The sequence below is a fragment of the Cuculus canorus genome, chromosome 11 (genome assembly GCF_017976375.1).
Source record: "Cuculus canorus isolate bCucCan1 chromosome 11, bCucCan1.pri, whole genome shotgun sequence".
Lineage (NCBI taxonomy): Eukaryota > Metazoa > Chordata > Aves > Cuculiformes > Cuculidae > Cuculus > Cuculus canorus.
Window position 1 is genome coordinate 17,515,746 of NC_071411.1, and position 26,972 is coordinate 17,542,717.

General features: G+C 44.8%; 2 protein-coding genes across 3 annotated transcripts in view; one reads left to right on the plus strand and one right to left on the minus strand.

Moving 5' to 3' along the window:
- Window positions 1-14,316, minus strand: part of ATXN7 (ataxin 7) — a 90,304-nt gene extending 75,988 nt beyond the window's left edge. For both annotated transcript variants that reach the window (XM_054076485.1, XM_054076483.1), the window contains exon 1: window positions 14,188-14,316. The gene's annotated coding sequence lies outside the window, so the exon portion shown is untranslated. The remainder of the gene's footprint in view (window positions 1-14,187) is intronic.
- THOC7 (THO complex subunit 7) lies at window positions 14,224-22,221 on the plus strand. Its single transcript, XM_054076486.1, has 8 exons — window positions 14,224-14,360; window positions 15,475-15,592; window positions 16,401-16,528; window positions 16,881-16,967; window positions 17,508-17,565; window positions 20,115-20,181; window positions 20,307-20,376; window positions 21,615-22,221. The coding sequence occupies exons 1-8, from the start codon at window positions 14,342-14,344 to the stop codon at window positions 21,680-21,682; spliced, it is 615 nt and encodes a 204-aa protein (XP_053932461.1). The 5' UTR covers window positions 14,224-14,341; the 3' UTR covers window positions 21,683-22,221.
- The last annotated feature ends 4,751 nt before the right edge of the window (window positions 22,222-26,972 follow it).

A 26,972-nucleotide genomic window follows, 5' to 3' on the forward strand; every position in this document is an offset into this window, starting at 1 on the left:
ACGCACTAGATAACTGCTAACTGTCAGAAAGCTTTTCTCCCCAAATGACACACCACATTTCTCAGATGGGTTCTGGCAATGCACGTGACTGTGACCTCTAAAACTTGGCATAAAATGCCAATGGTATTTTTCACTATAAACAGGTAGAAATAAAGACCGAATTGAAGCTTTGGTTGGTTTTCCATTCTTCTGCGACTAAGGCACCTTTCCTTTCAAAAAATCAGAAGTTGTCCACAGTTAAACTGGTACATTAAAAAACTAAAAGCTTGTTGTTAGGAGTGTACTAAGCAAAAACCAAGATAATCTGATTTTCAGTTCCTCTTTTTTAGTGCAAGAGCTGTCCTGCAGGACACTTGCAAAGTGCTTACGGACTCACAGTGCCTTTACTAATGCTCACAGTTAACACAATAAGCAATTCAACAGTAAATTATGTTCTTCGTATTGAAACTGAAGGCCAAAACTTAATCCTAACCCAGAAGACTCCAGCACCTTCCAGTGAGTTTTTCTGGGATTTGCAAACACTTAAACAAGACTCTAATTTTTCACTGAAACCAGAGAACAATAAAAGGTAAGGACTGATTCCTGGTTTTGAGCTGTATTTATCACAACAATAGCTTTCTTATCAAGCAGCATTCATCTTATGAAGTGCAATCATCCCTGCACAGCAAGTGCTGAGAAACTGTTGTTCCTTTGCTTCAGCGCTGCTGCCCTTTCTAACTACAACGATACATCAAACTGTTTAGAAGTGATGTGTTAGGAAGGCAAACAGCACCTAAACGAAGAAAGGGAGAGGAAATAAAAATCAAAGCTTGTCTTGCTTTAAAGAGAAGAGAGAGAGTGTAGAGTCAGGAGACAGATTGCTAACAGGTATGAAGGAATTACCTGGAAAATGACGGAAAGGGGTTCAGAAATCAAGAGGAGAGGATGGACACTGCAAGGGGAAGATGGGGGCAAGAGTGGTGGAAGACACGGCAAAAGGAACTGCTTCTCCAACAACGCAATGCGTGCCCACAGGACTGTGAGGAAATCCTTGCTTGTTAAAATGAGATTACAATCACACATTCCTCCACCCCTGTTACCCTGAGTTGCACCTTGGTCAGTCTATTTTACTCCTTGAAACTATATTTAGTGGAAAACTGGTACTTCTCCCATTTTTAACAAATTCATTTCTGTTATTCTAGCACAAAGCCTTGCCGACACAAAAGAGATCTCTTTACTACTGTCAGCATTACTAAAGCTCTCTTTGGTTGATGTTTCACTGTAACATTTTCTCAGTTTCTCTTATTTTTTGCCCCTTTTTTTTTCCTTTCGTCACAGTATCTCTATTGCAGCTCGGAAGGGAGAGAAGCTGAGGTGACACTTTTATTGCTGTTCAACCCCATAAAAATTCCAATCAGAGAACCAAGCGGTGCAGAGCCTGGCCGGGACCAAGCCCAGAGCCCAGAGCGCTCCCTCCCTTTGCCTGCCAGTGACTGCCATCTAGAGTCAGAGACCAAACACCCCAACGAGGAGAAAATGGGAGAGCGATGCAAGAAATGTTCATGCCCTTCAAAACCACCAAGAACTCAGAAAGTAATAACTAGCTTCAAAAATTAAATTGTTTTCTCTTCTTAACAAACCTTCAGACTAATGAGTGCTTGGCGCACGTCTCCCGGCTTTTCTCCGCAAGTGCACTTGGCTATAAACAAGACATCACTGTACTTTCCAGGTACATCCTGTGTTTCTGATTGTCTCCTGAGAAACATACTTGGCCGTGCTATGAAACGGAACACAAAATGTCACTATTAGCTGAAGACACAAGAGTTACCCATCAGAGACTGCCTGTGTGAAACCGCTGACAAAGCATTAACGTTAATGTTAGTGATACTATTGAGATTAAAAATGTCTATCTAGTGGCATGAAACTTAATTTAAAAACCTTAACATTTTCATTTTAAGACATAGCCCCATACTGACTCAAATATACTGGTGGCTGAAGTGCCTACAAAAGCCCACTCAGGCCAACACCACGTCTTACACACTGTAAATTTGACACATACTAATATGCTATATTAATTCACAGCGGTTTACTATACTATATAAAAATCATATATTTTTCTAACTACTCCTACTTATGTAGCTATTAATAGGGCACTCGATACTCTAGCATTACTCTCTGTCTGCATAAAAGGAAGGGGTTTTTTGGTTGTTATTTACCTGGAGAATATAATAATTTGCATTTTAACATATTCCCAGTTGCAGTTTCCCTCTCTGCAAACCCTACAGAGATATGAAGCCACAGCTGTGTAAGTGCGTGCTAGCATACTGCTAGCTATTAAAATAATTTATTAGCTATGGCCAATGATGTCCTGTGAAGAAATCGGTTCTCCAGTTCCCTCACTCTTCTGCTCATGGCCAAGGTGACTGGTTATAAAGTGTTACAAAAACACAAGACTTCTCGTACCTATCATTGCAATGGATGCACAATCTCCAGGCCACACAATACACCTCCTCTTAATGCTAGTTCCACTATGAAATTCGCTTTTCCTAAGAGAAGAAATATTCATGGATAAAAAGAAATTAAGTGGGATTATAAAGCTCACTGTTGAGCACAGCTACCTACGTTTGAACCAAATGTCAAGTTGTAGTCTACTGAAATCAACGGATTCTCCCTCGTGCATGCACACAGCCAGTTGGAACAGCTGCTCACTCAGATCCACACTCAGGCTATACTTCTTCCCCACAAGCCACTTCAGGAATACTTCAAGTTTTTCCAAGTAGAATAACAATTCTATAACTGGCTTAGATGCAACATTGCAGCAGAGAACAGTTATTGTTTAAAATAAGAGGGCAGGTACTCGCTATAGCATTGTCCTGGAGGACGACATGCAAGAAACACCCCCTCAAAAGCCAAACCTACTGAGAAACATAAACTTCACTTGCCGACTACCACAGCCTTTCTTACATCGATAAACTCCAGTCAAAACAGAACTGCTGAACAGGCCACAAAGGTGGAAAATAGGTTTCAGAGCATATTCAGTCCTGTAGTCTGATCCTATTAAAATCTGTGCAATGGGTAGTTAGAGGTCTGTTACCCAAAGCCAGGATGGAAGGAACCTCCAGAGGTCTGACAGTCCATTACTCAGCCCCAGGACCCGATAACTAAACCTTTACGTGGGAACACCACTGCTAATTGAATCTGTTCTCAGCCCCCAGGCGATGAAAGCACCACTGCCCTCACAGGTGATTATGCCAACTTTTCAGTATTTCCACTAGAAAACTGTTTGTCCATGCTTGAATCTTCACTGTTGCAATCTGACCTATTTCTTTCCCCACCTGCCATAGCCCCCTCCTGCTCTGCAATGCTCTCCAATAGATCCGGCTGCACACTCTATCTGTACCCTTTTACTTACGCCAAGGAATTCCATTCTTTTGGCACTTGTTTATGAATCACTTTTTTTAGATCTTTCAGCAATTTCACCGGCACTTCCACGCTTCCTCTTTCCCAATTTCATTCAATACAGACCCTGCTGTCCTGCATGTGTGTAGTTAATTAACGCTTTATTCCAAAATTAACACAGACCAAGCAGTCTGATCTTCACAAACTGGGGATCCTTAATTATGTAGGTGATTTTGTCTAAGACAGTTTAGGAAGCTCGGCTAGAACACAGTAGGCACTCCTTCCCTATGTAGTGTTTAGTAGTTATAAATAAGACCAAGCAAAAGTACACGTGATATTCCTACCACTTTAAAAATTCAAGTAACTTTCTTAAGATAATAAAATGTCATTATTATAGTGTGAGCCCAAATAGAAAAAGGAAGTTGGCCCCATTGATCTGCACCAGAACTATTCACATTTCTGTGGATATCAGAGATGGTGCAAAAAGAGGAGCTGGTGAAGTGCTTGAAATGTAGAAAGCTGCTTGCCAAGCAGCAAGAAAAAGTCAAAAATTAATCTGAAAGTGCTGAAGCAGATCTTCACCAAGATATGAGCACATAAAGTGGCTTTTTTCTTTTACATATCCTCAGACATCACATTTACGTGCATAAACTCTCAGCAGTTACATTTTCTACTTTTTTAAGTATTTATAATCCTATAGTAAATTTCACTCTTAAGCTTCAAACTCTTTGGTAACAACAGACAACTATATCACAGTCTCAACATTTCTCTTGATGAAGACACTTGCCTGGGAAGATCTTTGACTTGACATCAGATGATTTTGGGGAAAGGAGATCATGGAATTTCCTACGACTCCTTCCTTCTTTCTCAACAAGTGCACACTAGAGCCTAGCAAAGTCTGGGCCCTGCTAACAAATCAATCAGCAGAAATCATTCCTCTACAACCAGAGACACACAGTTCAAGTAATATTTACACTTATTTCTACAGCTTTGTCTGAAAAAAACCCACACCTTGACGTGAATTACTGTAACGCTTTCCTCAGCCACAACAAACAGCTCTGTAGCTTGTCCACACTTACCAGGAGATATCTTGTTCCAGGGCTTCTCCATTCATTACTTTTCCCCCGAGTAACGACAGTACTGCAGCTGCCTAAAAGCCACCACCTGCACAGAAGCCAACAGAGCACGACTGCTTGTGTAGAGAGGATGGTGCTCGCCGAACAACTTTAAGAGGCCTCTTTGAGGGAGCAGCACATTCTGATAGCATCCATCACCACAGGAGAGCAACACGGAAAGCCCCTACCAGGGCAAAGACACAGAGCAGCGATACCCACTGACACAAGCAGAAAGAGAAGAAAACGCAGGTTGCAAAACACCTGTCTTAGAGCTGGAAATCTCTGTGCCAACGTTAGTAGGCCAGTCCTGGAAAGACACGATGGGGAACAGACTCTATATAGAGGTAATTACAAATAAAGAAGATTCGATAAGAATAATTCGGTCACTAGGAAACTCGTTCCCTCTCTTATCATTGTATTAGAAGTCTACGCCAACACTTGGGAGGACTAGTAAAGTTCAGAATCCGTTGAAGAGCTTCAAGGCCAGGACAGACATCATTAACGTACAGCTCTGGAGCTACTTCCTTCCACTTGTTTGATGTCAGAAACTACAGTTACAGTCGTTGCTCCTGTTTGTGCGAGTCTTTCATATAACAACAGGAAAGGAAAGCTTTACCAGAAAACCTGACTATAAATATCCTCTTATTCCAATCCTGGCAAAGTGGCTGCAGCTCAAGTGCAATTTAGGTACTTTTAAAATTAAATTTCAAATTCATGACATTTTAAAAAAAACACATATGCTTTAATATACATGAGCATAGTTTGATTTCAGGATATGTTATTGTTCAACACCATCCTAACTTTACATACAAACACATCAAAAACCACAAGCAGATCTCAAAAATTAAAAAAAAACCAACCCATAACTGCCAAAGTGACACTGGAATGAAACTGAAGTGAAAATACATACAACGAACCACAAAATCACAGGTGCATACTTGCAGTTATTATTAGCAAGGCTTTCTTTTACTCTCGCCTCTTTCAAGCCAATCTTTATTCATTTAAGTTATAAAATCCAATTTCTCTGCCTGGCCACTTTTATCAGTTCAATTCTATCCACGTGTAATCAACACTGAAATTTTTATTAGAATAAAGGCAAACGGCTGAGGACCAGAAAGAATAACTTGTGGTTTTCAAACATTCTGCACTAACAGTCCACAAAAATAAAAACAAGAAGCAAACCTGAACACTTGTTTATACCAAATCTCTACCAAAAAATTACTAAAAGAAAAGTTACTGTGGAGTTTTGTAAATACTATTAAGAGAAATAACATTTTTGGCTTAATGTTTTGGGCACACATATAACCACTTCCATATCTCAAAGGACAACTTATAGGCATATATAAATACATCTGTATATACACACAGTTTATAGATGACATATTTTGTGTCCAATTTCACTTTTTATTGATGCTTGACATTAATTTTTCTACTTACCTTTCTCAATTTACCAAATCCATTTACGAAACAGATTATTTTATTCCACAATTTTTTTTTTCGTTTGCTTACACTTTTCACATCCAAATTCTATCCCTGCTCACACGTAAAATTTGGAAGTCACGAGGAAGGCAATCTGCATTGATCTGCAATGCAAAAAATACTTTCCCCACGCTTGCATGTTCTTGTCTTGCACTTCTGAAATAACTAGTTTGCTTTTATGAATTCTTTCCTTGAATGCCTTAGTCTGCAGTCATCTGATACCTTCTGTGTTGAGCTGTACTGTTGTGTTCAGTCTATCTTTCGGACAGCAACACCACCTCATACAGCTTGGTGATTACGAAATTCACTCTGATGGAAAGAATTATGGGCATTAATCCCCTCAGGAAGGAGGATAGCTGGGCTAGAGTCTCCCACACGTGTGGTGAGCAGTCGAGCGGATAACAGCTCTGCTAATGACGAAAAGGGAACCAGAACCACTGCCTCCTCCTGGGTTTTGAAAGTGAAGATTGACCTTTGCTCCCTTTTTGAAAGAAAGGACTTATGATCCTAATTTCAAGAGAGCATGAATCCAAAATGCTCCCTAGAGAAAGGTGCTTAGCCCTGGATATAGGCAGGATTTAAGCACATTCCTACCTTGGCTACTGCATAGAAAATGAGCAGATTCATCACCTCCTTCAAGCTGCTCCAGCTGGTATAATCTTAATGAAAGACCAGTAAACATTAAACCATTTTGGCCCCTCCACCTTCTACAGAAACACCTCCCGTCTGCCCTCCGCCTTCCCCATTGTACAACCAGCCTGCGAAAGGCTAGAAAACAGCACAACCTGGATCTGCCCCTTCTGAATCTGACAGTCTCGGCTAGAAAAGACCAGTTATCTTCTCATCATGCAGCTCTTGAAATATTTGATTAAACCATTTGTTCTGATAGCAACGGAAGCAATAGTTTAGAAGCTACGTTAGGCTCACTTAAGAAAGAAACTGAACACAGCGTGCCTTCTAAGAAGGCCACGACTTCTTTGGGGTTTCACCCTGTTTCCAGTCACTACTGGTAGGATAACGACGGTCAGAAACGAAGCTCAGTGCTTTCACACACCACCTGACCTACTAAAACCTAAAACTGAGCCGGCATCACCAAACATGTGCCCATGCCTGCGATGGTTTCTGTCACACAGCCCAGATTCTCATTTTACTCAGAAATCAGGGGGTAAGAACATGCTTCAATGTATTATGTTTTACGAGAACTGAAAACTGTGGCTGTGCTTAAGCATTACCCACTGACAGAGTCACTCTGTTAAAAGAAAATAAACCACAAAATAATCCAAAGCAAAACAGAAACCAAATTTAGAATAAGAAACGTACGTTTATCAATATAGACCTGATACTCTCGATCTTCACCTTCTGAGACAGAAGCGTTCCTTCCAACATCCCTCCGTGGCGCAGCTAAGCTCAAAGCCTCGTAAAATTTCTAGGTTTCTTTTACAGATTTGGACTGCTTTTAAAAAAAAATAGCAAAACAAAACAAACCCAACCAACCAACTTTTATTAAACTTTGAAAAGCTGACTCAGAAGCTGCGCAATAGCTCTGATTCAGCTTTCTCAGCCGAGTCAAAGCAGCTGGCCACGTGATGCAGAAAACGCCGCTCTGAAGTCGGACAAGAGCTGTTTTCCAAAGGAGGAAATGCCTGCTTTCCCTTGTAGCCTCCGTGCAAAACTTCCTCAGTAGCACTAACAGTTATTTATTTAAACATGATACCAGCAAATATGATATTCACAACTCTCTTATTGTTCTTCCAACCTTTCAAGCCACAGTTAAATGCAAACATTTACCATTTGGGCCGATGCCAAAAAAGACAAATTCTTCTTAGTCAGTCAAATCTCATTCAACACACTCCTCTTCCTTTGAGAACTCTGGCATGCCACCGATGATCTTCAGGGCACAACATAAATGCTACCAAATCCATTAACTGAAGGCTTAGGGAAGAAAAAATAAAAATATGCTCTTTTTTATTGGAAAAATAAAATAAAAGAAAGCCAGACTGAAAACATCCTGCCAACAAACTAAGAGGCGACCAGATACCAGATCAATCCTGCCAAAAATAATTCCAAATGAATAAATGGTCACTTCCTTACAAGATACATGGAACACAAAGTGCCACCCTAAAATTACCAAACAGTCTTAAATCACAGAATGCAGACACCATGTGGGATCTCCGAGGCATTGCACAGGTGGCTGGAGTCCAACGGTGCTAACGATTTTCAGATTAAAAGACAAATCTAACCATCAAATCTGTCTTGCATCAGCTTCATGACACTGAGTTTCATGAGATACCTGCTAAAATCCTTTGACTTTCTTGCCAAGTGGGAACCTCCCAAGTCACCAGTAACGCAGGGTATTACCTCTAACTTCTAGTATTGCCACTGCCTCAATTAAAGCGCCTTTTGACAGCAAGGCATGTTTTCCTTTGCTGGGAGCACCTCTGCACCTGTAAGCTCTGTTTTCTACACCAAATACCCAAATATCATACAGTCTCAAACTGAGTTTGAAAGAAATTAGTGACAGGTCACCTTAAAATGCGCAATAATTGGTTTTCAAGCTTCATGTATATTCAGTAGGATGCAGACATGAAATGCAGAAAGCTGTTTTTTAATTCCTGTTAAGATAGCTATACGAGGGCAATATCAGAATGCCACCTGCATCATCTAGATTAACCAAGAGACAGAGCCCTTCCTTAGGAAAAAGTTATTTAAGGACATGCAGTATAATTGTTTTAAAATGACTAATACAAGGTTTTGTCTCCCTTAATGAGAAAATAGTAATGAAATATCTTTACAACTATCAGAGTATTTCCAGTACTTGTATTTTTCAAACTGCTTCTGTCAAAAAGTCTGGAATTTTACATGCTTCTTTCAGTTACAAAGAGAAAAACAGTAAAGAAAAACAATCCTGCAGCCCACAACTTGTGGCTACATTATTACCTGATAGGAACCTGGTTTTTAAAGCATGATATTAGCAGTACATCTAATGAGTGAGGTAACACAGGCAGCCGACAGCAAAACTGATTACTGTTTGCATAATAAAGAGTTGCATTTTTAAATTCTTGTTACTGCCACTACAGTCACAACAAGTTTTTTTCACTTTTCCTTCTCTCGTTATGTTGTTAATTCTGTGAAAATGCGCTCGCTCTGCAGAAACACAAGGGTCCATAATACGAGAGCTTTTTACAAGCCTAATTAGCTTAGTATCTTTAAAAGAAAAAAGAAACCCTACTACTTTTTTATTCCCATCAATGGATTCAGGTGTTTCTGCCAAAAGTGAATATTTTAATATCTGCCGAACTAGACTGCCAGCGTCTAAGAGTTTTTACAGAACGAGGTGACAAGCTCTTTAAACGCTGATTCCAGTTCTCAGTTAATGCCAATGCTAAAGAAGACCACAGAGAAAATACAACACAATAGCATAATTGAAAATGAGAGAACAAAGTGACACCAATAGGTTGGCTCGATATCAGTCTTGCACAAAATCAGGGGTATACAATCAACAGAGAAATAAAGGATGATGGTAAAAAGTAATGCTAAACACAGGCTTACAGAAAATAGGTCTCGCTAAATAAGTTTGGCACGACTTTCTGACAAGAATATAGGTTGGACTGGATAAAAATACCTTGTAGTTTCTGACCTACTATACTTGGATCTTGGTAAGATTTAGCGCCACACAGCAGTCTGATTTAGAAGTTATTCAACACGAAGAAAACCTGGAAACTAAAACCACCTCATAAATAATTAGGGAGGCCTAGGAAAAATATTTTGAATCCACCTCATCAATAGTTAAAGCTGTTTTCTTAGCTCTAAAAATCATAGCTCATTATAGCCTGGAATACTATAAAAAGCTTCTTCCCCTTTAATTTTTTCTGTAGTTGTTAAAAGAACATATATACACAGTCAAAGAAAAGGGGAGGAGGTCTAAAGTCACTTTAAACTTTGACTCTCAGACTTTTTTTTTAAGGGAAAAAAAACCTCACAACATTAGCAGATTTCCTCAATGAACAAAAAAATCTGATGTACTTAAAATCCATTTTTTCAGCCAAAAAAAGGATACTAATGAAAAATGTGAGTCAGTTCCACACACATGTAACATCTTGCAGTACTAAACTTAACTAGTTTATACTCCTTGTATCCAGAGTCCCCTGGAAACACTACAGCAGATCATTTAACACTTTTGACAAGGACAGGTGTGCAACAAATTATTATGTATAAGCTGCTTCAGGGTCTTACCATATGGCACACATAAAGGAACTCCAGGAAAGAGGGAAAACTACATCACAGCTTGGCTGAAAGCTCGCGTGCACAGGTACTTATTCCGAAAGAGTTGGCACAGAGGAAGGCACTATGCCCTGTGCAAAGACGTTTTTTCCTACTGCATGGATCTCCAGTAGTGGAGACCTTAAGAGAGGTCCAACACTACTCAGCACTGCTGCCAGCTGAAGGGTTATATAAAAGACCGTAGCTGATTGAACCTGCACAGGATACACCAGCCGGTGAAGGACAAACGCATACAGGTAGGTGAACCCTGCTCCAGACACCAACATCATACACGATACTGAATTTATGGAAAAAAACACGCCTGTATACAGCTCAGCGCAACACACACCCCATATGGGAAATCAGGGCCATTTCATATATACAAGATGAGAACTTCGAAATGGAGCAAACTGAGAGAAGACTCCAAAGATACCGGGAATGCTGAAGTGTGTATAGAAACCCATGGAAAAAACATCCCATGGATGTTTAAAATGGCAAAAGAGAACAGGAAAGAGAATAGGCTATTAAGTGAACATGTAGCCTTAGTGAGATTCTCGGTGATGTATTTACCAAGTTCTACTTTCCATTCTAAAAGAGAAAAGTTAATGAACATTGATGATACCCGAAAGCCCCGTCTTAAAAAGAAAAAGAATGCCTTAATTTTCTGAATTGTTCTTATGAGCCTAAGACCCAGAACAGAGAATTTTTAAGAATCTTGTAATTAGTAACATGAAGACAAGAATGGCACAAAAGTCATTAAATATTATTAACTAGTCATACGGACTACTGTATTCTAAATTAATTAATTAACAACTATCTATTTGTCACTGTGGAGAGTTTAATAAGACTATCTGACCAACCCTGGAACGATGAACAAAGTGAGAAAAGAATGTATTGCATTAAACAACAGAAAACAACACAAAGTTATTCTAAAACGATTAAATACATTTCTGTAGGTTTTCACCTACAACAGTCTTCACTTCATACCAACTTCTCTCTGTTACGTATGGGAAGGGCTCAGAGAACAGACAAGGTAAATATTAAGTCTTGATAGGGCTGAATGCTTCAAGATGCCTAAGACTTCCAGCAGGTAATCAGTAAGTGATCAGGTCTTCTTCTCACCTTTTGGCAAAATCCTAGGGCTATGTCACAGTGATCAAAGCCTTGGAAAACACAAAGGTCTTCGTCAAACCAACTAGATCAAATGGCAACAAATTCAGAGCTCGGAGAAGTGACTGTTTCTAATTGCGCTTACACAGCTCATGATTTCACAGCCCATTCTTTGGCCCAACCTTTGTATAACTGAATATAAAGTTAGGTTCTCACATAAAATTATATCACTCACAAATCACATAATAATACATAAACATTTCAAGAACAGAAATCACTTAGCCACGTTTTTTCTATGTTGGAAACTCTTTATTCCCCAAAGTTCAGGCGGAGTTTTAATGACCCCTCCCTAGAAGGCTTTCCCAACAGCACCTTCCAAACACTCTAATTGCCTACTGAAGACAAAGTCCTGCCTAGAACAACCTACAAATCTGTAAATAGCTGTTAAATGCCGCTATCCAGAACAATCAAACGCTCTACGACCAGGAAAGCACAGACTACAGCACCCCTTCACTTTGTCCTTTTCTTCTTGTCTTTCTTTTCTGGTTTCCTCCAGACCCAAACAGTGTCAATGCAAAGTGCTGTGCAGAAGAGTCCATGAGTCTCTAAAGTGTCCAAACCAAGCTGAAGAGGGGACAGGAAGGTATCAGGCTCTAGAAATGCCAGTTGTACCATGCTACACACTGAAATAACATCACCACCTTTAGCTCTGCCCAAGTGTTGGGAGTCTGTGGACCAAAGGCCTAAAGCTCAACACTTCAAGTTGGTAATTCCTCAATATCTCTTTTCTCCAGATGCTTCAAGCCTCTTTTTTCCAGTGCCAGCTTAGTTTTTCAGGGTAGGGAGATACAACTTACGCTCCTCTCCACTTGCGATCAACAACCTCCCCAAGGAAACATTTCAGGACGATGACACGCTGCCCACCCCGGGCCCTGCTTCTTGCCATCTGGCACAAAGTGGGGATGAGCCAAGGGCAGCCGAAGGGAGGCAATCCACAATGCCTGCACCATGGGCACATCCTCTGCACCCTGGCCAGGGCAACGGCACTGTGGGGTTGCTGCCCGCACCCCCTCCTGCCACGGGTACCACTGCTGCGGTACTGAGTGCCACGGCAGGATGGTCCCCCTGCTCCCCTCTGCTGTGGGTGCTAACTGGGTGCCATGGTGTGACCATCCCCCCGCTCCGCTGTGGGTGCCATTGACTCAATTCTGGACACCATTGCAGGACAGTCCCTCCACTCCCCTCTGTTGTGGGTGCCTTGGTGCTGGGTGCCATGGCAAGACGCTGCCCCAGCTCCCCTCTGCCATGGGTGCCATTGCATTTGCTTTGGGTGCCATGGCGTGACTGTCCCAGCTCCCCTCTGCAGTGGGTGCCACAACCTCAATGCTGGGCACCACGGCAGGATGGTGGCCCTGGTCCCCTCTGCCATGGGTGCAATGGAGTGACTGTCCCAACTCCCTTCTGCCATGGGTGCCACCACCTTGGTGCTGGACGCTGTAGCAGGACAATGCCCCTGGTCCCCTCTGCCATGGGTGCCATTGCCTCCGTGCTGGGTGCCATGGCAGGATGGTGCCCTGCTTCCCTCTGCCATGGGTGCCACCACCTCAGTGCTGAGTGCCATGGTAGGACGATGCCCATAGTCCACTTTGGCATGAGTGCCATCACCTCAGTGCTGGGCACCATCGTGTGACGATACCCCATGGCCCTCTGCCATGGTGGGACAATGCCCCAGCTTGCCTTTGCCATGGGTGCCACCACCTCAATGCTGGGCACCACGGCAGGACCATGCCCCCAGTCCCCTCTGCCATAGGTGCTATTGCATTTGCTCTGGTGCCATAGCAGGATATTCCCCCTGCTCCCCTCTGCCATCAGTGTCATCATCTTGGCGCTAGGCACCATAGCAGGATGGTGCCCCTGGTCCCCTCTGCCGTGGGTGCAATGGCGTGACTGTCCCAACTCCCTTCTGCCATGGGTGCCATCAACTTGGCACCGGACGCCGTAGCAGGACAATGGCCCTGGTCCCCTCTGCCATGTGTGCCACTGCCTTGGTGCTGGGCGCCATAGCAAGATGATGCCCCTGGTCCCCTCTGCCATGGGCGTCATCATCTCGATGCTGGGCACCATGGCAGGATGATGCCCCTGGGCCCCTTTGCCATGGGTGCCATCACGTTGGTGCTGTGCACCATGGCAGGACAATGTCCTAGCTCCCCTCTGCCATGTGTGCCACTGCCTTGGTGCTGGGCGCCATAGCAAGATGATGCCCCTGGTCCCCTCTGCCATGGGCGTCATCATCTCGATGCTGGGCACCATGGCAGGATGATGCCCCTGGGCCCCTTTGCCATGGGTGCCATCACGTTGGTGCTGTGCACCATGGCAGGACAATGTCCTAGCTCCCCTCTGCCATGGGTACCATCGCCTTTGCTCTGGGTGTCACGGCGTGACGGTCCCTCGCTCCCCTCTGCCGTGGGTGCCACCACCTTGGCGCTGGGTGCCATGGCAGGACGGTGCCCCTGGTCCCCTCTACCCTGGGTGTTAGTGCCTTGGCACTGGTGCCATGGCAGGACGATGCCCCCGGTCCCCTCTGCCACGGGTGCCATCGCCTTTGCCCTGGGTGCCACGGTGTGACGGTCTCTCGCTCCCCTCTGGCAGGACGGCGCCCCCAGTCCCCCCCGTCCCCCCCCGGGTGCCACCCGCTCCGCGCCGGGCACCACGGTGTGACCATCCCCCCGGCACCCTCCGCCACGGGTGCCACCCCGGCGCCGGGCACCCCAGCGGGACGGTGCCCCCGCTCCCCAGCAGCGCCCCGTGCCCGCTGTGCTGCCGGGCGGGGCGGGGCCGGTCTCACCTCGGGCCGGCGCCGCGTCCCCCGCCGCACCGGTCAGGCTCGGGGCCCGGCCGCCGCCGCCGCCCCCTCCATGGCCGCCGCGCTCGCGGGCTGCATTGTGGGAAGCTGACCTCACTCGCTGCTGCCGCCGCCCCGCCGGCTGCCGCTCGCCGCCATGGGGGCCGTGACCGACGGTGAGACCTCCCCCCGACCCCTGCCCGAGCCCCGCACCGACACCGGCCGAGCCCCGAGGCCCACCCCGTACCGCCCGGGCCGGCAGCGGCCCCGGCAGCGGCCCCGGGCGCCCGGCTGCTCCCACTGAGGCCCCGGGAGCGGCTCCCCATTCCCGGTGCTCCCCGGGAGCGGCTCCCCGTTCCCGGCTGCTCCCATTGCGGTCCCGAGAGCGGTTCCCCATTCCCGGTTCTCCCCGAGAGCGGCTCCGGATTCCCGGTTCTCCCCGGGAGCGGCTCCGCGTTCCCGGCTGCTTCCACTGAGGCCCCGGGAGCGGCTCCGGATTCCCGATTCTCCCCGGGAGCGGTTCCCCATTCCCGGTGCTCCCCGAGAGCGGTTCCCCATTCCCGGTTCTCCCCGGGAGCGGCTCCGCGTTCCCGGCTGCTCCCACTGAGGCCCCGGGAGCGGCTCCCCATTCCCGATTCTCCCCGGGAGCGGCTCCCCATTCCCAGCTGCTCCCATTGCGGCCCCGAGAGCGGCTCCGGATTCCCGGTTCTCCCCGGGAGCGGCTCCCCGTTCCCGGCTGCTCCCATTGCGGCCCGTGGAGGGGCTCCGGGTTCCGAGCTCCCCCCGGTGCGGCCCCCGAAACGTCTCCAGGCTCCGAGACTCCCCCCCCGGGAACAGCTTCCCGTTCCCAACTCATCGCGGTGCGACCCCGGGAGCGGCTCCCGATTCCCAGTTCTCCCCAGGAACGGCTCCCGGTTCCCAGCTGCTCCGGCTTTCCACCCCCGCGGGAACCGCATCGCGTTCCCAGCTGCTCCCGGTGCGACCCCGTGCCCGGTTCCCCGTTCCCAGCTGCTCCTATTACAGCCCCGGGAACGGCTCCCAGTTCCCAGCTTATCACGGTGCAGCCCCGGGAGCGATTCCCGATTCCCAGTTCTTCCTGGGAGCAGCTCCCGGTTCCTCCCGGGGCGGCCCAGGGAACGGCTCCCGGTTCCCAGCTCCCGCCGGTGCTGCTCCGGGCTCGGTTCCCGTTCCCAGTGCAGCCACGGGCGCGGCTCCGGGCAGGACGGGGTTTGCCCCGTTCTCGGCTCCGGGCGCAGATGCCGCAGCGCGTTACACTGTTTTTTCCCCCAGATGAAGTTATCCGCAAGCGGCTCCTGATCGATGGGGACGGGGCCGGCGACGACCGCCGGATCAATCTGTTGGTGAAGAGCTTCATTAAGTGGTGTAACTCCGGATCGCAAGAGGAAGGGTATTTCTTTTTTTTCCTGTTCTGTTTATTCCTTTTTTTAATCTTGGAACTGATTAGCTCACGTATCGGAAAACAGGTTTGATCCCTGTTAAAACACATACATCCACTTTTCGGTGCAGCTCAGTGGTGGCACCACTACAGATGCCGAGTGGTGGGAGGTGAGGGACCAAAAATGGGGCAGAAATCGATGAAGACCGTGGGCTGCCTTGTGAAATCTGCCAGCGCCACTCAAATGCCCTCCAGCTTGTTGGCTGTGCGATCCCTCCGAGAGTCCTGGTATTGGAACAGGATCGCGACTCCAAGATTGTGGTTGGCAGTTCTGCGTTTTTTGTTAGGAAGGGCAGCGCCGTTGGCGTTTTTGCTGCTGTGTTCCTCTCTTGTTGAAGAAAAACAGGCTAAAGGAGTAAGGGACAAGTGACAATGGCACGTTCTGCTGTATGGCGTGCTAGTACTGGATAGGAATTCCCGTGGGAATTCCCATGTGTGCACAGAGCAGAGCTGCAGCATTAAAATACCAATCCTGGTGGTCACAGAACCAGCCTTAGCAGGGAAGTCCCTGAGCCCTGGATCCGTCTGCCCGTTGCTTTAATGTCCCCTCCTCACCTTTAAGGACTTGGTGGTAGAATTAATGGGTGCGTTGCTTCCAACTGCACTTTCAAAAAATTATACCTTGAATCTGTGTGCTTTCTTATATCTTTAACAGTTGCTCTTTGATTGTTCCTTATGCTACATGAGGCTTTGTTTTCATTTTGCAAATACAGACGTATTTTGTATGCTGCTTAGGAATAAATGTCTTGTCTGTTTGCAGTTACACCCAGTACCAACGAATGCTGAGTACTTTATCACAGTGCGAATTTTCCATGGGAAAGACTCTTCTGGTGTACGACATGAACCTGAGAGAAATGGAAAATTATGAAAAAATCTACAAGGATATAGGTAAAAATGAGAATAATATTCTATTACTGCGTTGTTTGACAGTATCTCTTTTATGAACACTTTTGAGCCAGTTTGAACATAAAATATACATATGATGAGTGGCTTGGGTTTTTTCTTTTTCTTATTACGTAGCACTCATCCATATACTGTAAAAATCTTATCAGTGTATAAAATGCATATAAATAAAGCTTTTTTAGCCTATTGAAGTGTACGTAGTTTTGAAGCTGGTGGAGCTAGCAGGCCACCAGTTCACAAACAGCTCTTTATATATTTATAATTTAGCAGAATGGCTTGTTTACACGTATTGTTGGATATAACCTGGTATATCTTTTTGTTTTGTTTTGTTTTAAAGAAAATAGTATAGCTGCCGCACATGAGAAGATTTCTGAATGCAAAAAACAAATCCTGCAAGCAAAAAGAATTCGAAAAAATCGCCAGGGTAAGGAGCAATATCTGTATTTACAGATGGTTGGTTTCATTATTTTGTTATTGTTTAAAATACATTGTATCAGAAAATACAATGCAAGGGAATATACTGGCGTCATGAATACTGTATTTAGTCTGATAGGTTCCACACCCACTACTGAAAGTGTGAATCATACACAAAAGGCCATGTGTGCAGCAATGCAGAGCTATCCAAAGGTCGTATTTTCTGGCCTCATCCTTTACAAATCAGTAGCACTGGGTAAGTTTGAGCGAGTAGATAATGGCCTAGAGTCGTATCTGAAATTTATTTCAAATCTCTTCTGATGTAATCCTCTCCTTTGAGATGTCATAGTATGGTATAAATTGTACACATTTTTATGTATGTATATTTGCTGCTACTTTTATAGACGTGTAAGGTGTTATGTACAAATTTGAAAAATGCTAAAACAGTTTTTCGAGAAGCAAAGTCTGTGCCATTCTGTGGCACCTGGTCTTTGGTTCTTCAGTCTATACTTTCAGAGTTATCTAGACTAACTGTTTACATTTCTTTCAGAATATGATGCATTGGCTAAAGTCATACAACACCATCCAGACAGACATGAAACACTGAAGTAAGTATGAGATTACATTAAATTTTAATAAAGCCAGAAAGCTGGAAGTCACCAGATTTGACATTCTCTTGCTTACGGTTTGGCCTTTCCTTACGTGTATATAATGTCTTTCAACGCAAGAAAAACTTGGTTATCATTTTCAAATTGTGCCCTTATCTGCTTGCTTTAATTAATCTCTATCTGTATGGGTTCAGAAGCATTGCTAATTTTTTTGTAGTAGAAATGTTTCCATTGTTAAGATGAATAAGGAAACTCATGAAAACGCACACCTCCTGTCAGTTTACCAGGGATGAGTTAAGAGAGGCAGCAGAGTGCACTGCTAAAGGGGTTGAGGAGTCACACAACAGACACAAAGTACAAGCCAGGCAGGTGGAACGAGAGGAAGCAGGAGAAAGCTCTTAGGTTTTTTTATGTTTCCCTATGGGTAAAGCCCACATTTAAAAATGGAAGAAATGGGACATAGTAGCAGGACAGAATGTTTTAAAGGGAGTATAGTTCATAGGTGTTTTAGTTTTAACTGACCTCTTCCAGTAAAGAGATTTTAAATATGTGAATTAGATAAAGTTTTCATCCATTTTTTTAATTACAAGGCTTCCTTCTCTCCAGCTTGAGGGAAGTATACAGAAAATCCTACTGCAAACCAAGAGGGACCACCCTTAAATGAGAATGGAGGAGGCCTCGCTAACAATGTCACGCTTTTTGTAGAACTCTCAATCACTAAAAACACTTGAGAAAACTGCTTGTGAGGAGAAATGTCACAGTTTATTGAGGGAGTTACAGTTGTACCTTTTGCAGGTCACACGACACGATAGGGCAAAGTTCAGAAAAATACATTCTTTAAGCTTTTAAGAGACTGTTTTCTCAGAACAACCAGTCATACAGCAGAAAGAGGAGAAGCTGTTATTGGCTTAGTCAGAAGTAATGCACAGGAGCCACTTCAGGAAGTGACAGGAACTGAGCTACTAAATGGCAGTGCCCGCAGAATAATTAGATGCAGCAGCAGAAGAGCTGTTAAGAGGACCAAGATGTGACACCGAGTCTTAGAAATGGAGGTACAAAAATGAGAAGGCTAGGTAAAGATTCTCTGGAGTGGAAAGTAAAAGAAGTAGAATTTCAGATGTGGCTTGGATATTACTAGAAAAAAAACTGCAATTCTTCTCACAGTCTGCTTGTACCTGACAGCACGGTACAAACAGTGAGATTTAGATAACCAGAAGTTTTTCAGAATCTAGAAACGAAACACTAGCACAGTGGCTGCATGACCCTGCAGGCTGTTAGCCTGTTTCCGTTAGAGGAAGGGAAAATGTCACACCCAACCCTCTTTCAGGCATTCACTTCTAGGTGCTAAGTGTACTGGCTCAAAAAAAGGCAGCATCCTCAGGTAGCACTAAACCAGGCTTTTTTCCCAGCCGTCATGACTTAGGTAGGAACGGAGGCCTTTCTGTGGTTCCCTGCCCAGGCGAGATGTGGCAACTGTCAGTGCTCCAGAAGAGAATCTGCCATTCCCTCGCTGATATGGCTCTGCCGGCTAAGTAATCAGGGATGGTCAACCTCAGTCCACTTCACCTTTAAAGAAACAAGTTGTTCTCATTACATGGAGCATCAGTTATGGTAGGCATTGGAGGAAAAGCAGAGGGGCCGAAGTGGAGGTTTGAGTGCTGGTGTTGATGCTCCATCCTCATTTAAAAACCAGCATACGTTCTGGTACCTGTTACCGCTCTATCTCAAAAAGGACTGTGGTAATCCATGGTGGGTCCAAGAAAACAATCAAATGCTTGCAGAAGGATCCTGAAGAGGAGTTGAAAGATGGTCTGTTTCAAAAGGATGTGAATAATAATGAAGATTTATAGATCTTCCATGTTTCCTTTATCTCTTAATGCCGGAGGCAGTCAATTAAAAACCGGCATTTGAGAAGGAAATGAGCATTTATGTGGCTCACAGTGTTAAATTTGGTGTGCTGGGACATAAGCTATATCTTGTGGTTTTATCAAAACCGTGGATTTTTCTACCTAGGCCTCCTGTAGAGTCTGCCTGTTACTAAGTGCTGTGTCTGGGCAGGCTGCTGTCAGGGAGAAGGTCCTTGACTGTGTGTTTGGTCAGCGGTTGTGTCAGGGAATTGCAGCGTTTGTATGTTTATCAAATATGCTCCCTATGCTGATGCTATGTTTTTACTTAACCCACTCCATGTCAACATAAAGAAATCTGTGAAGAAGCAAAGCCTAAGGAAATGCCACGGGAATTTAATGTAACCCACTTTAACTGTCACTGTATGGTCAAGTAAATAACATGTTTGTGGCAGGACTGAGTTGTTACAGTCCAAATACCCAGTTTACAACAACATCCAAAAGCTTGGATGCCTTTTGTTCTGTAAAAGTCCTGCAAGTACAGGTTTATGACATAATAGTTTAAGATCTGTGTCTCACTGTTGTTTCATTTGTTCTGCTTTGTTTATCTGTGCTGTTGATCTAATGGTTCTTTTTCCTCCACTTAGTTCAAATCTATTTTTGAAGAAGTTTACAGAACGTTTTACTATGACAATTTCTTTTTAGGCAGCTGGAAGCTTTGGGAAAAGAACTTCAACATCTTTCTCACATTAAAGAAAATGTTGAAGATAAGGTAGGTTTTTCACAGAGATTGTTATATGATTATTTATTAAGAACATAATTAATGGAGTATCTGCTGCGAGTTGTTTGTCTGTATGTGCTCTCCGTTTCCTAAAATATGCATTTTTATCATTCCAGTTGGAGCTGAGAAGAAAGCAGTTTCATGTTCTCCTGAGTACCATCCATGAACTTCAGCAAACCCTGGAAAGTAAGTGCTGTTCTTAGGGTAATATCTATGTAACTGGGCTGGGATTGAGCGGATCAAAGGGAATCGCAGCTTTCAGCACTGGGCTAGCTATGCGCAATTGAGGTTGGTGACCTCTTGTGTCATCAGCATTTTTTTGTTTCTTCCCAGTTGCAGTCTAGAGCCTGAGACTGCTCAGATTTTTTTCTTTCTACAAGCTAGCCACTGTGTCATTTCCTGACTGGCTTCATCTTAGATTCACCTGTAGGCAACAAACGTCTTTAAAAGATGGGGATGGAGAAGAGCAATTGATGGTGGTGTTTGGTTTTTTTTTTAAACAGAAAAGGTATTTCTTACAGAAAAGTATTCTTGTAAATAGTTTCCAAGCTTCTTTATATCATTCCTATTTTGGCAGTTTTGAACGTGTCGCTGCCACCATGGTATCATTTGAGGCTTTACTAAAAAGAAGCTGGAATACAGGACAGCTAAGTGACTTACTCAGACACTGAGTCTGTAACAGAGCAAGGACTAAAACCGTCATACACAAGAGCTAATTCAGGAATTCGGGCATACTCATCTCTTGTCATACAAATACATATTTTCAAATCAACACTTTTCATGCTCTGATATGGAGAATATTGTTTTAAATATTGTTTGCTGGATTTTTGCTGTGTCTTTCCAAAATGGAATAATTGGTATAGCCTGTGAGCATGACCTGATTAATAAGCAGAGATGGCTATAAGAGCAGACTTTCATTCTCTAAGGCCGTCTAGATCTTCTTAAGGAGAATGAACTGTTAATCCTTGGTGCACTTTAGCAGAGGGTTATTGTTGCTATGCGTTACTAACACTTGCTTAAGTACGAGTCTCCAAAATGCATTTCCACGTGAATTTGTAGATTACCTCTCAGCTTCTAGAATTTTGTGAAGGCAGTAGCATTTTAGTAGAAAGCACAACATCTGTTAGAGATAAATCATCAATAGGCAAAGAGAATGCATGTAATTTGAAGCGATCTGGTACTGTGTGTTTGAATTGATACTGTAGGGTTACCCCACATTTCCCGTAATAACCGTTACAGGTAACAGCCTTAAAAACTTTGAAGGATTTGGTTTGTTTTGTGTGAACATAGCATGTTGTATAATGAGATACTCAACTACACATTTAGGCGACCAACGTAAAATATTGAAGTAGGAAACTTCTGCAATGAACATGATCTGTCAGTATAACCAAGCATGTTTGACTAACAGTAATATTGAATTTCAGATGATGAAAAACTCTCAGAAGCTGAAGAATCTCAAGAAACTCAAATGGAAACAGAGAACAAACAGTAGATGTAATATGAAGACTACTGATTATACTATTGAAGAATACCCAAGTGTCTTCATTTTATAATGAAACCAACAACAAGAGATGGAGCTGATAAGTAGTTTTCTACTGGTTCTATGAATGTTTGTACAAAAATACTTGTTTTGCTTGTGCTTCAGGGGAGAGCAGTTACAGATCTGTGCCGACAGGCACTTTGTGTTAATCCACAAACTTTGTAATTTGTGACAAGAAATACATTTTGTTTTACAGAAGCTTCTGCACAATACTTGTGAACTAAGGTGTTTGCAAAAACGTTGTCAATAAAAGGCATTTACAATGAATTTCCTTTTTTTAGTAGGCGTTGAGCCTAATAGCAAGGGCTCCTTTTGGATTTGACATTGAACTGAGGGCAGTGCATCTTTGTGCAAGTCCCAGCTGCCATACCTTACTCCACATGGGACCTATAACTGAATTACGTAGGTTCTTAATTTTTCAAAGTACCTTCCATTTTAGAACTTAGCTGTGATTAGACTAGAATTTGCTAGTTTTTGTATAAAACAAATTACTCCTATAGAATTAATCAATGACTCAAAGTCCAGATGGAGATCTGTGACAAGTGGTGTTCCTCAGGGGTCCAGGGGTCTGTGCTGGGACTGGTGCTGTTTAATATCTTTATCAATGATATTGACAGCGAGATTGAGTGCACCCTCAGCAAGTTTGCAGATGACACCAAGCTGAGTGGTGTAGTTGCCACACCGGAAGAGCGGGATGTCATCCAGAGGGACCTGGATGGACTGGAGAAGTGGGGCTGTGAGAACCTCATGAGGTTCAACAAGGCCAAGTGTAAGGTCCTGCACCTGTGTCGGGGCAATCCCCGATTTCAGTACACGATGTGGGGTGACGTGCTTGAGAGAGGCCCTACGGAGAAGGACTTGGGGTGCTGGTCGATGAGAAGCTCAACATGAGCCAACAATGTGCACTTGCAGCCCAGAAGGCCAACCGTATCCTGAGCTGCATCAAAAGAAGCGTGGCCAGCAGGGCGAGGGAGGGGATTCTGCCCCTCTGTTCCTCTCTTGTGAGACTTGGAATACTGTGTCCAGTTCTGGAATCCTCAACGTAAGAACGATATGGAGGTGTTGGAATGGGTCCAGAGGAGGGCTACAAAGATGATCGGAGAGCTGGAGCACCTTCTGTGTGAGGACAGGCTGAGAGAGCTGGGGTTGTTCAGCCTGGAGAAGAGAAGGCTCAGAGGAGACCTTATAGCGACCTTCCAGTACCTGATGGGGCTACAGGAAAGCTGGAGAGGGGCTATTCGTAAGGGCTTGTGGGAATAGGACCAGCAGGAATGGGTATAAACTGGAGAGGGGCAGATTTAGGCTGGACACTAGGAAGTATTTCTTCACCATGAGAGTGGTGAGGCCCTGGCCCAGGTTGCCCAGGGAAGCTGTGGCTGCCCCATCCCTGGAGATGTTCAAGGCCAGGTTGGATGGGCCTTGGGCAGCCTGAGCCAGTGGGAGGTGTCCCTGCCCATGGCAGGGGGGTTGAAATTGGATGATCTTAAAGGTCCCTTCCAACCATAACTATGCTATGATACTATGATAATTAGCACTCATCAAGGCGTGTAAACAAAAATCATACTGTATTAGCTTTATGTTTTTTAACTTAAGGTGATGCAAAGAACTGTAGTGATCTGAGCCCAGCTGTGCTGTGTTCTGTGCAACCACATCAAAAGTTCCATTTTGAAACAACATGCTTAAAACTGCAATTTAAAACCTCACTATTGTAAAACCAGGAATCTAGTCCTGATGCCATTTGTAATCTGCCCCTGGACTTTATCTGTCAATTGACTGCTATGAAATACACCGTAGTTCCTGAAACAGATGGTGGAACCCTTCCTTTCTCGTGATGACAAACCAAAGCAGTAGAGCAGCAATTGTAATCTTAAAGAATCTCAGATACCTTTGTTATTAACAGGGAGGGCGGAATCAATCCACCTGGATCAATCTTGCAGTCCAAGCAGTCTGTTGGGAGGTAGAAAACACAGTTTTCAGCCTTCGAAGAGAAGAGAAGAGGAAGAGAAGAGGAAGAGAAGAGGAAGAGAAGAGGAAGAGAAGAGGAAGAGAAGAGGAAGAGAAGAGGAAGAGAAGAGGAAGAGAAGAGGAAGAGAAGAGGAAGAGAAGAGGAAGAGAAGAGGAAGAGAAGAGGAGAGAAGAGAAGAGAAGAGAAGAGAAGAGAAGAGAAGAGAAGAGAAGAGATCTTGTGTAAGGCAGGGAGGAAGGAGCAAGGGGAGGTAGTAGGTCATGTCACTGCCTGTTAGCCATCTTCTAAAACACCTGCTATATCCAGATTCCCATGGTCTGGGTAAAGGAACACGTGTTGCATCTCGCTTAGACTGGGTCATAAGCATATGTGGTTGAAGTGAAATAATGATGTTTTGCAGAATCAAGCCTTCTCCTCCAACTAGGTGACAGCTGAGGGCATTTCCAGAATTGTGACTTTGGACTGCCATAGTCTCAATGCCGTTTAATTCCCACTCAGTGGCTGTAGATCTACGTGCATTGGGCTGAACAGACGTACCTGAGCTTGTTGTGCTCACATTCCAGGTTTGCTAAAGGCAAGCCAGCTGAACGAGAAGCCTACAACTTCAGAAGCACAGTGCAGCTCTGGACTAATAAGCTGTCAAAAATCTTCTAGTTCACAGCTGGTCAACTCTGAACACACTCAGATTTGCCTGACAGAGCCTGTGTAGACATGCAGTGCTTCTCATGCACTTAAGATTTTGTAGATGGGGGTGGGGTGAGCAAACAGAAGGGATTTAATATGAAAAACGCAGTCAGAAAGTGTTTACTGTTCTGTGATTTTCTCCCTCTTAACAACAGTGGATAGTAAAATATTTTGTAAAGCAGCAAAACGAATTTATTGTCAGATCAGGGAGGAGTCACTGCGATAGGTATATCAATTATAAATCAGATTAAAGATCATGATTAAAGATCATAAATGACAAAGTCCCAAGGCACTTTTAAAGCATATTAACAATTTTTTTTTGTGATTGAAAGGCCCTCCGTGAGCTCCCTGGATTGTACTTTGGTGCAGGGGTGGATTGCATTTACCAGCTAAAAGTGGTCACTGTAACAGCGTTGTCATAAAGATGTCAAATTTTTGCATTCTTGTTCTACGCAGTACTTTGGAATTTTACTTGGATCACTCAAGTACCTTTTCTCACTTTTGCACTGCTCCGTATAGAACCTGGTGAGAAACACACCAATGCGCAAGTCTGGCCCCCCATTAAGGAACACATATGCAAAACAAAACTTGCACAGAAGAGAAGCCATACAAATGCGCGGCCCGGTACAAGTTTGAACTGCAGCAATGCAGTCTTGAAAGGCGATTGCTGTCCTAGAAAACCAAGTTGCCCTGAACAGTGTGGCAGCAAGAAAGTGGCATCACTGTTCCACCTTAGAGAGCAGCCACAGAAAAGTGACATCAATTCATTGCAAATGCAGCCACAGTGGCACAGCAGAAATCTCTGCCGATTTCTTTTTCAGTGTTTATACCTCTAGCCTCTTGAACATTAGATTTGAACCAAAACAGAGACAAAACAGATCAAACTCAACACCAAGCAACATTTAACCAGCTCTGTCATTTAAGCCTCAAGATCAATGTTTGGATCTGCTCTGCACGAGTTGAAAATAGATATTTACATGTCCTTTACTCTTCTATTGAAGTTTTCATTATATTCTGTTTCCAAGGCATGGATGATGGTCACTCTTTCATCCCTGTCTAGAAAGCTGTCCTGCTAAAACGCTGCTTACCTGCATTGACTCTAAATGTACACATATCAACATCTGTGCATTTATAAACTCAGGATCTCAACAACCACACTATTTAAATAAGAATTCCTGTTCTTAGGACTTCCCTTGTCCTTATCTGAGCTGAAAAATTTTACGTGCCTAAATGCTTTATCTTAATGCCTTTGCCGTGTAGATACAAACATACAAGCAGAAAGAGAGATGCTGAAGTGGCAAGCTGATATTTTTCTATGACTTGGTTTTCTGTCCTCCCCAAACAAGAAAGTGGAAGCGGAAGGGTGGTACATCGGACAGAATTGGAAACCTGGGCAGAGTTTTAAGAGATTTAACAAGCTCCATGGAGAGATGGAAGGAAGAAGAGAAGGGAGGTCATGGTGACACACTGCCGAGCGATGGATCTCTCTGAAGCCACGGTAATTTGAAGACAGCTTCTGCCAGCAAAGAAAGTTGCAAGAAATATATCCCAAAGACTTATGAGATAGAAATTATTAATTGTTTTAGGTACTCATCGCGTACATTTTCCAGCTGTCAGAGCCAACCTGTACCCTCTCTTCCCCCACACCTCTTTTCTCAGGTCTCGACAGGTTCTCCTTTGAAAGTTTAAACAGAATCATAGAGTAGTTAGAGTGAGAAGGGACCTTAAAGGCCATCCAGTTCCAACGCCCAGAAAGAAAAAGGGAATTCAGAACTGCGATGAAGTACTGTGACCTTTGCTCTGGGAACCTGTGTGCTTTTTATTCTCCAGGATCCACGCATTAGGGAAACAAAGCCTTCGAAACACGGATAGGCAGCAGCGCCCGGGACACCCGCACCGTGTGAGCATCCCCTGGGACGCTCAGGAGCGGCGGGGGGAGCGCGGCGGGGCCAGGAGGAACCGGGATCCCACGGCACCGCCCCGGCTCTGCAGTTCCATGGGCACAAAAGGGCTGCGGAGGCTCCCGGCGGCGTTCCACACCTCTGCCCCGCAGCCCCGCGGCGGGAGTGCCGTGCAGTGCGAGGGGCGGCCGGCAGGGGGCGGCAGAGCCCGGGATGCTGTGCGGGGGCTCCTCCCGTTCCCCCCGTGCTCGGCACTCCCGGGCAGCCCCGGGGGGCTCCGCTCCCCCCGCCCCGCGCTGGGCTGGCAGCGGCTCCGCGGGACGACCTTGATCCCCAAAGCCTCTCCTAAACCACTCTAGGATTCTGTTTTAAGTGGGAAAAGACCTTTAAGTTCATCAAGTCCGAGCACTGCCGCTAAACCCTGTCCTCGAGTGCCACATCTACACGGCTTTTAAACACCTCCAGGGATGGCGACTCCGCCACCGCCACCCTGGGCGGCCTCAGCCACTGCTTAGAAACCCTTTCAGAGAAGTAATTTTTCCTGATACCCGATCTAAACCTCCCCTGGTGTAACTGGAGGCCGTTCCCTCTTGTCCCATCACTTGTTACTTGGGACACCAGCACCCACTCCACTACAGCCTCCTTGCAGGCGGCTGCCGAGAGCCAGGAGGTGTCCCCCCAGCCCCCTTTT

Bases quoted from the DNA above. Each gene is read 5' to 3' on its own strand.
- THOC7 (XM_054076486.1), top strand. The intron at 16,529-16,880 runs GTAAAAATGAGA...TTTGTTTTAAAG, and splicing joins AAAAATCTACAAGGATATAG to AAAATAGTATAGCTGCCGCA. The intron at 17,566-20,114 runs GTAAGTATGAGA...ATTTCTTTTTAG, and splicing joins GACAGACATGAAACACTGAA to GCAGCTGGAAGCTTTGGGAA.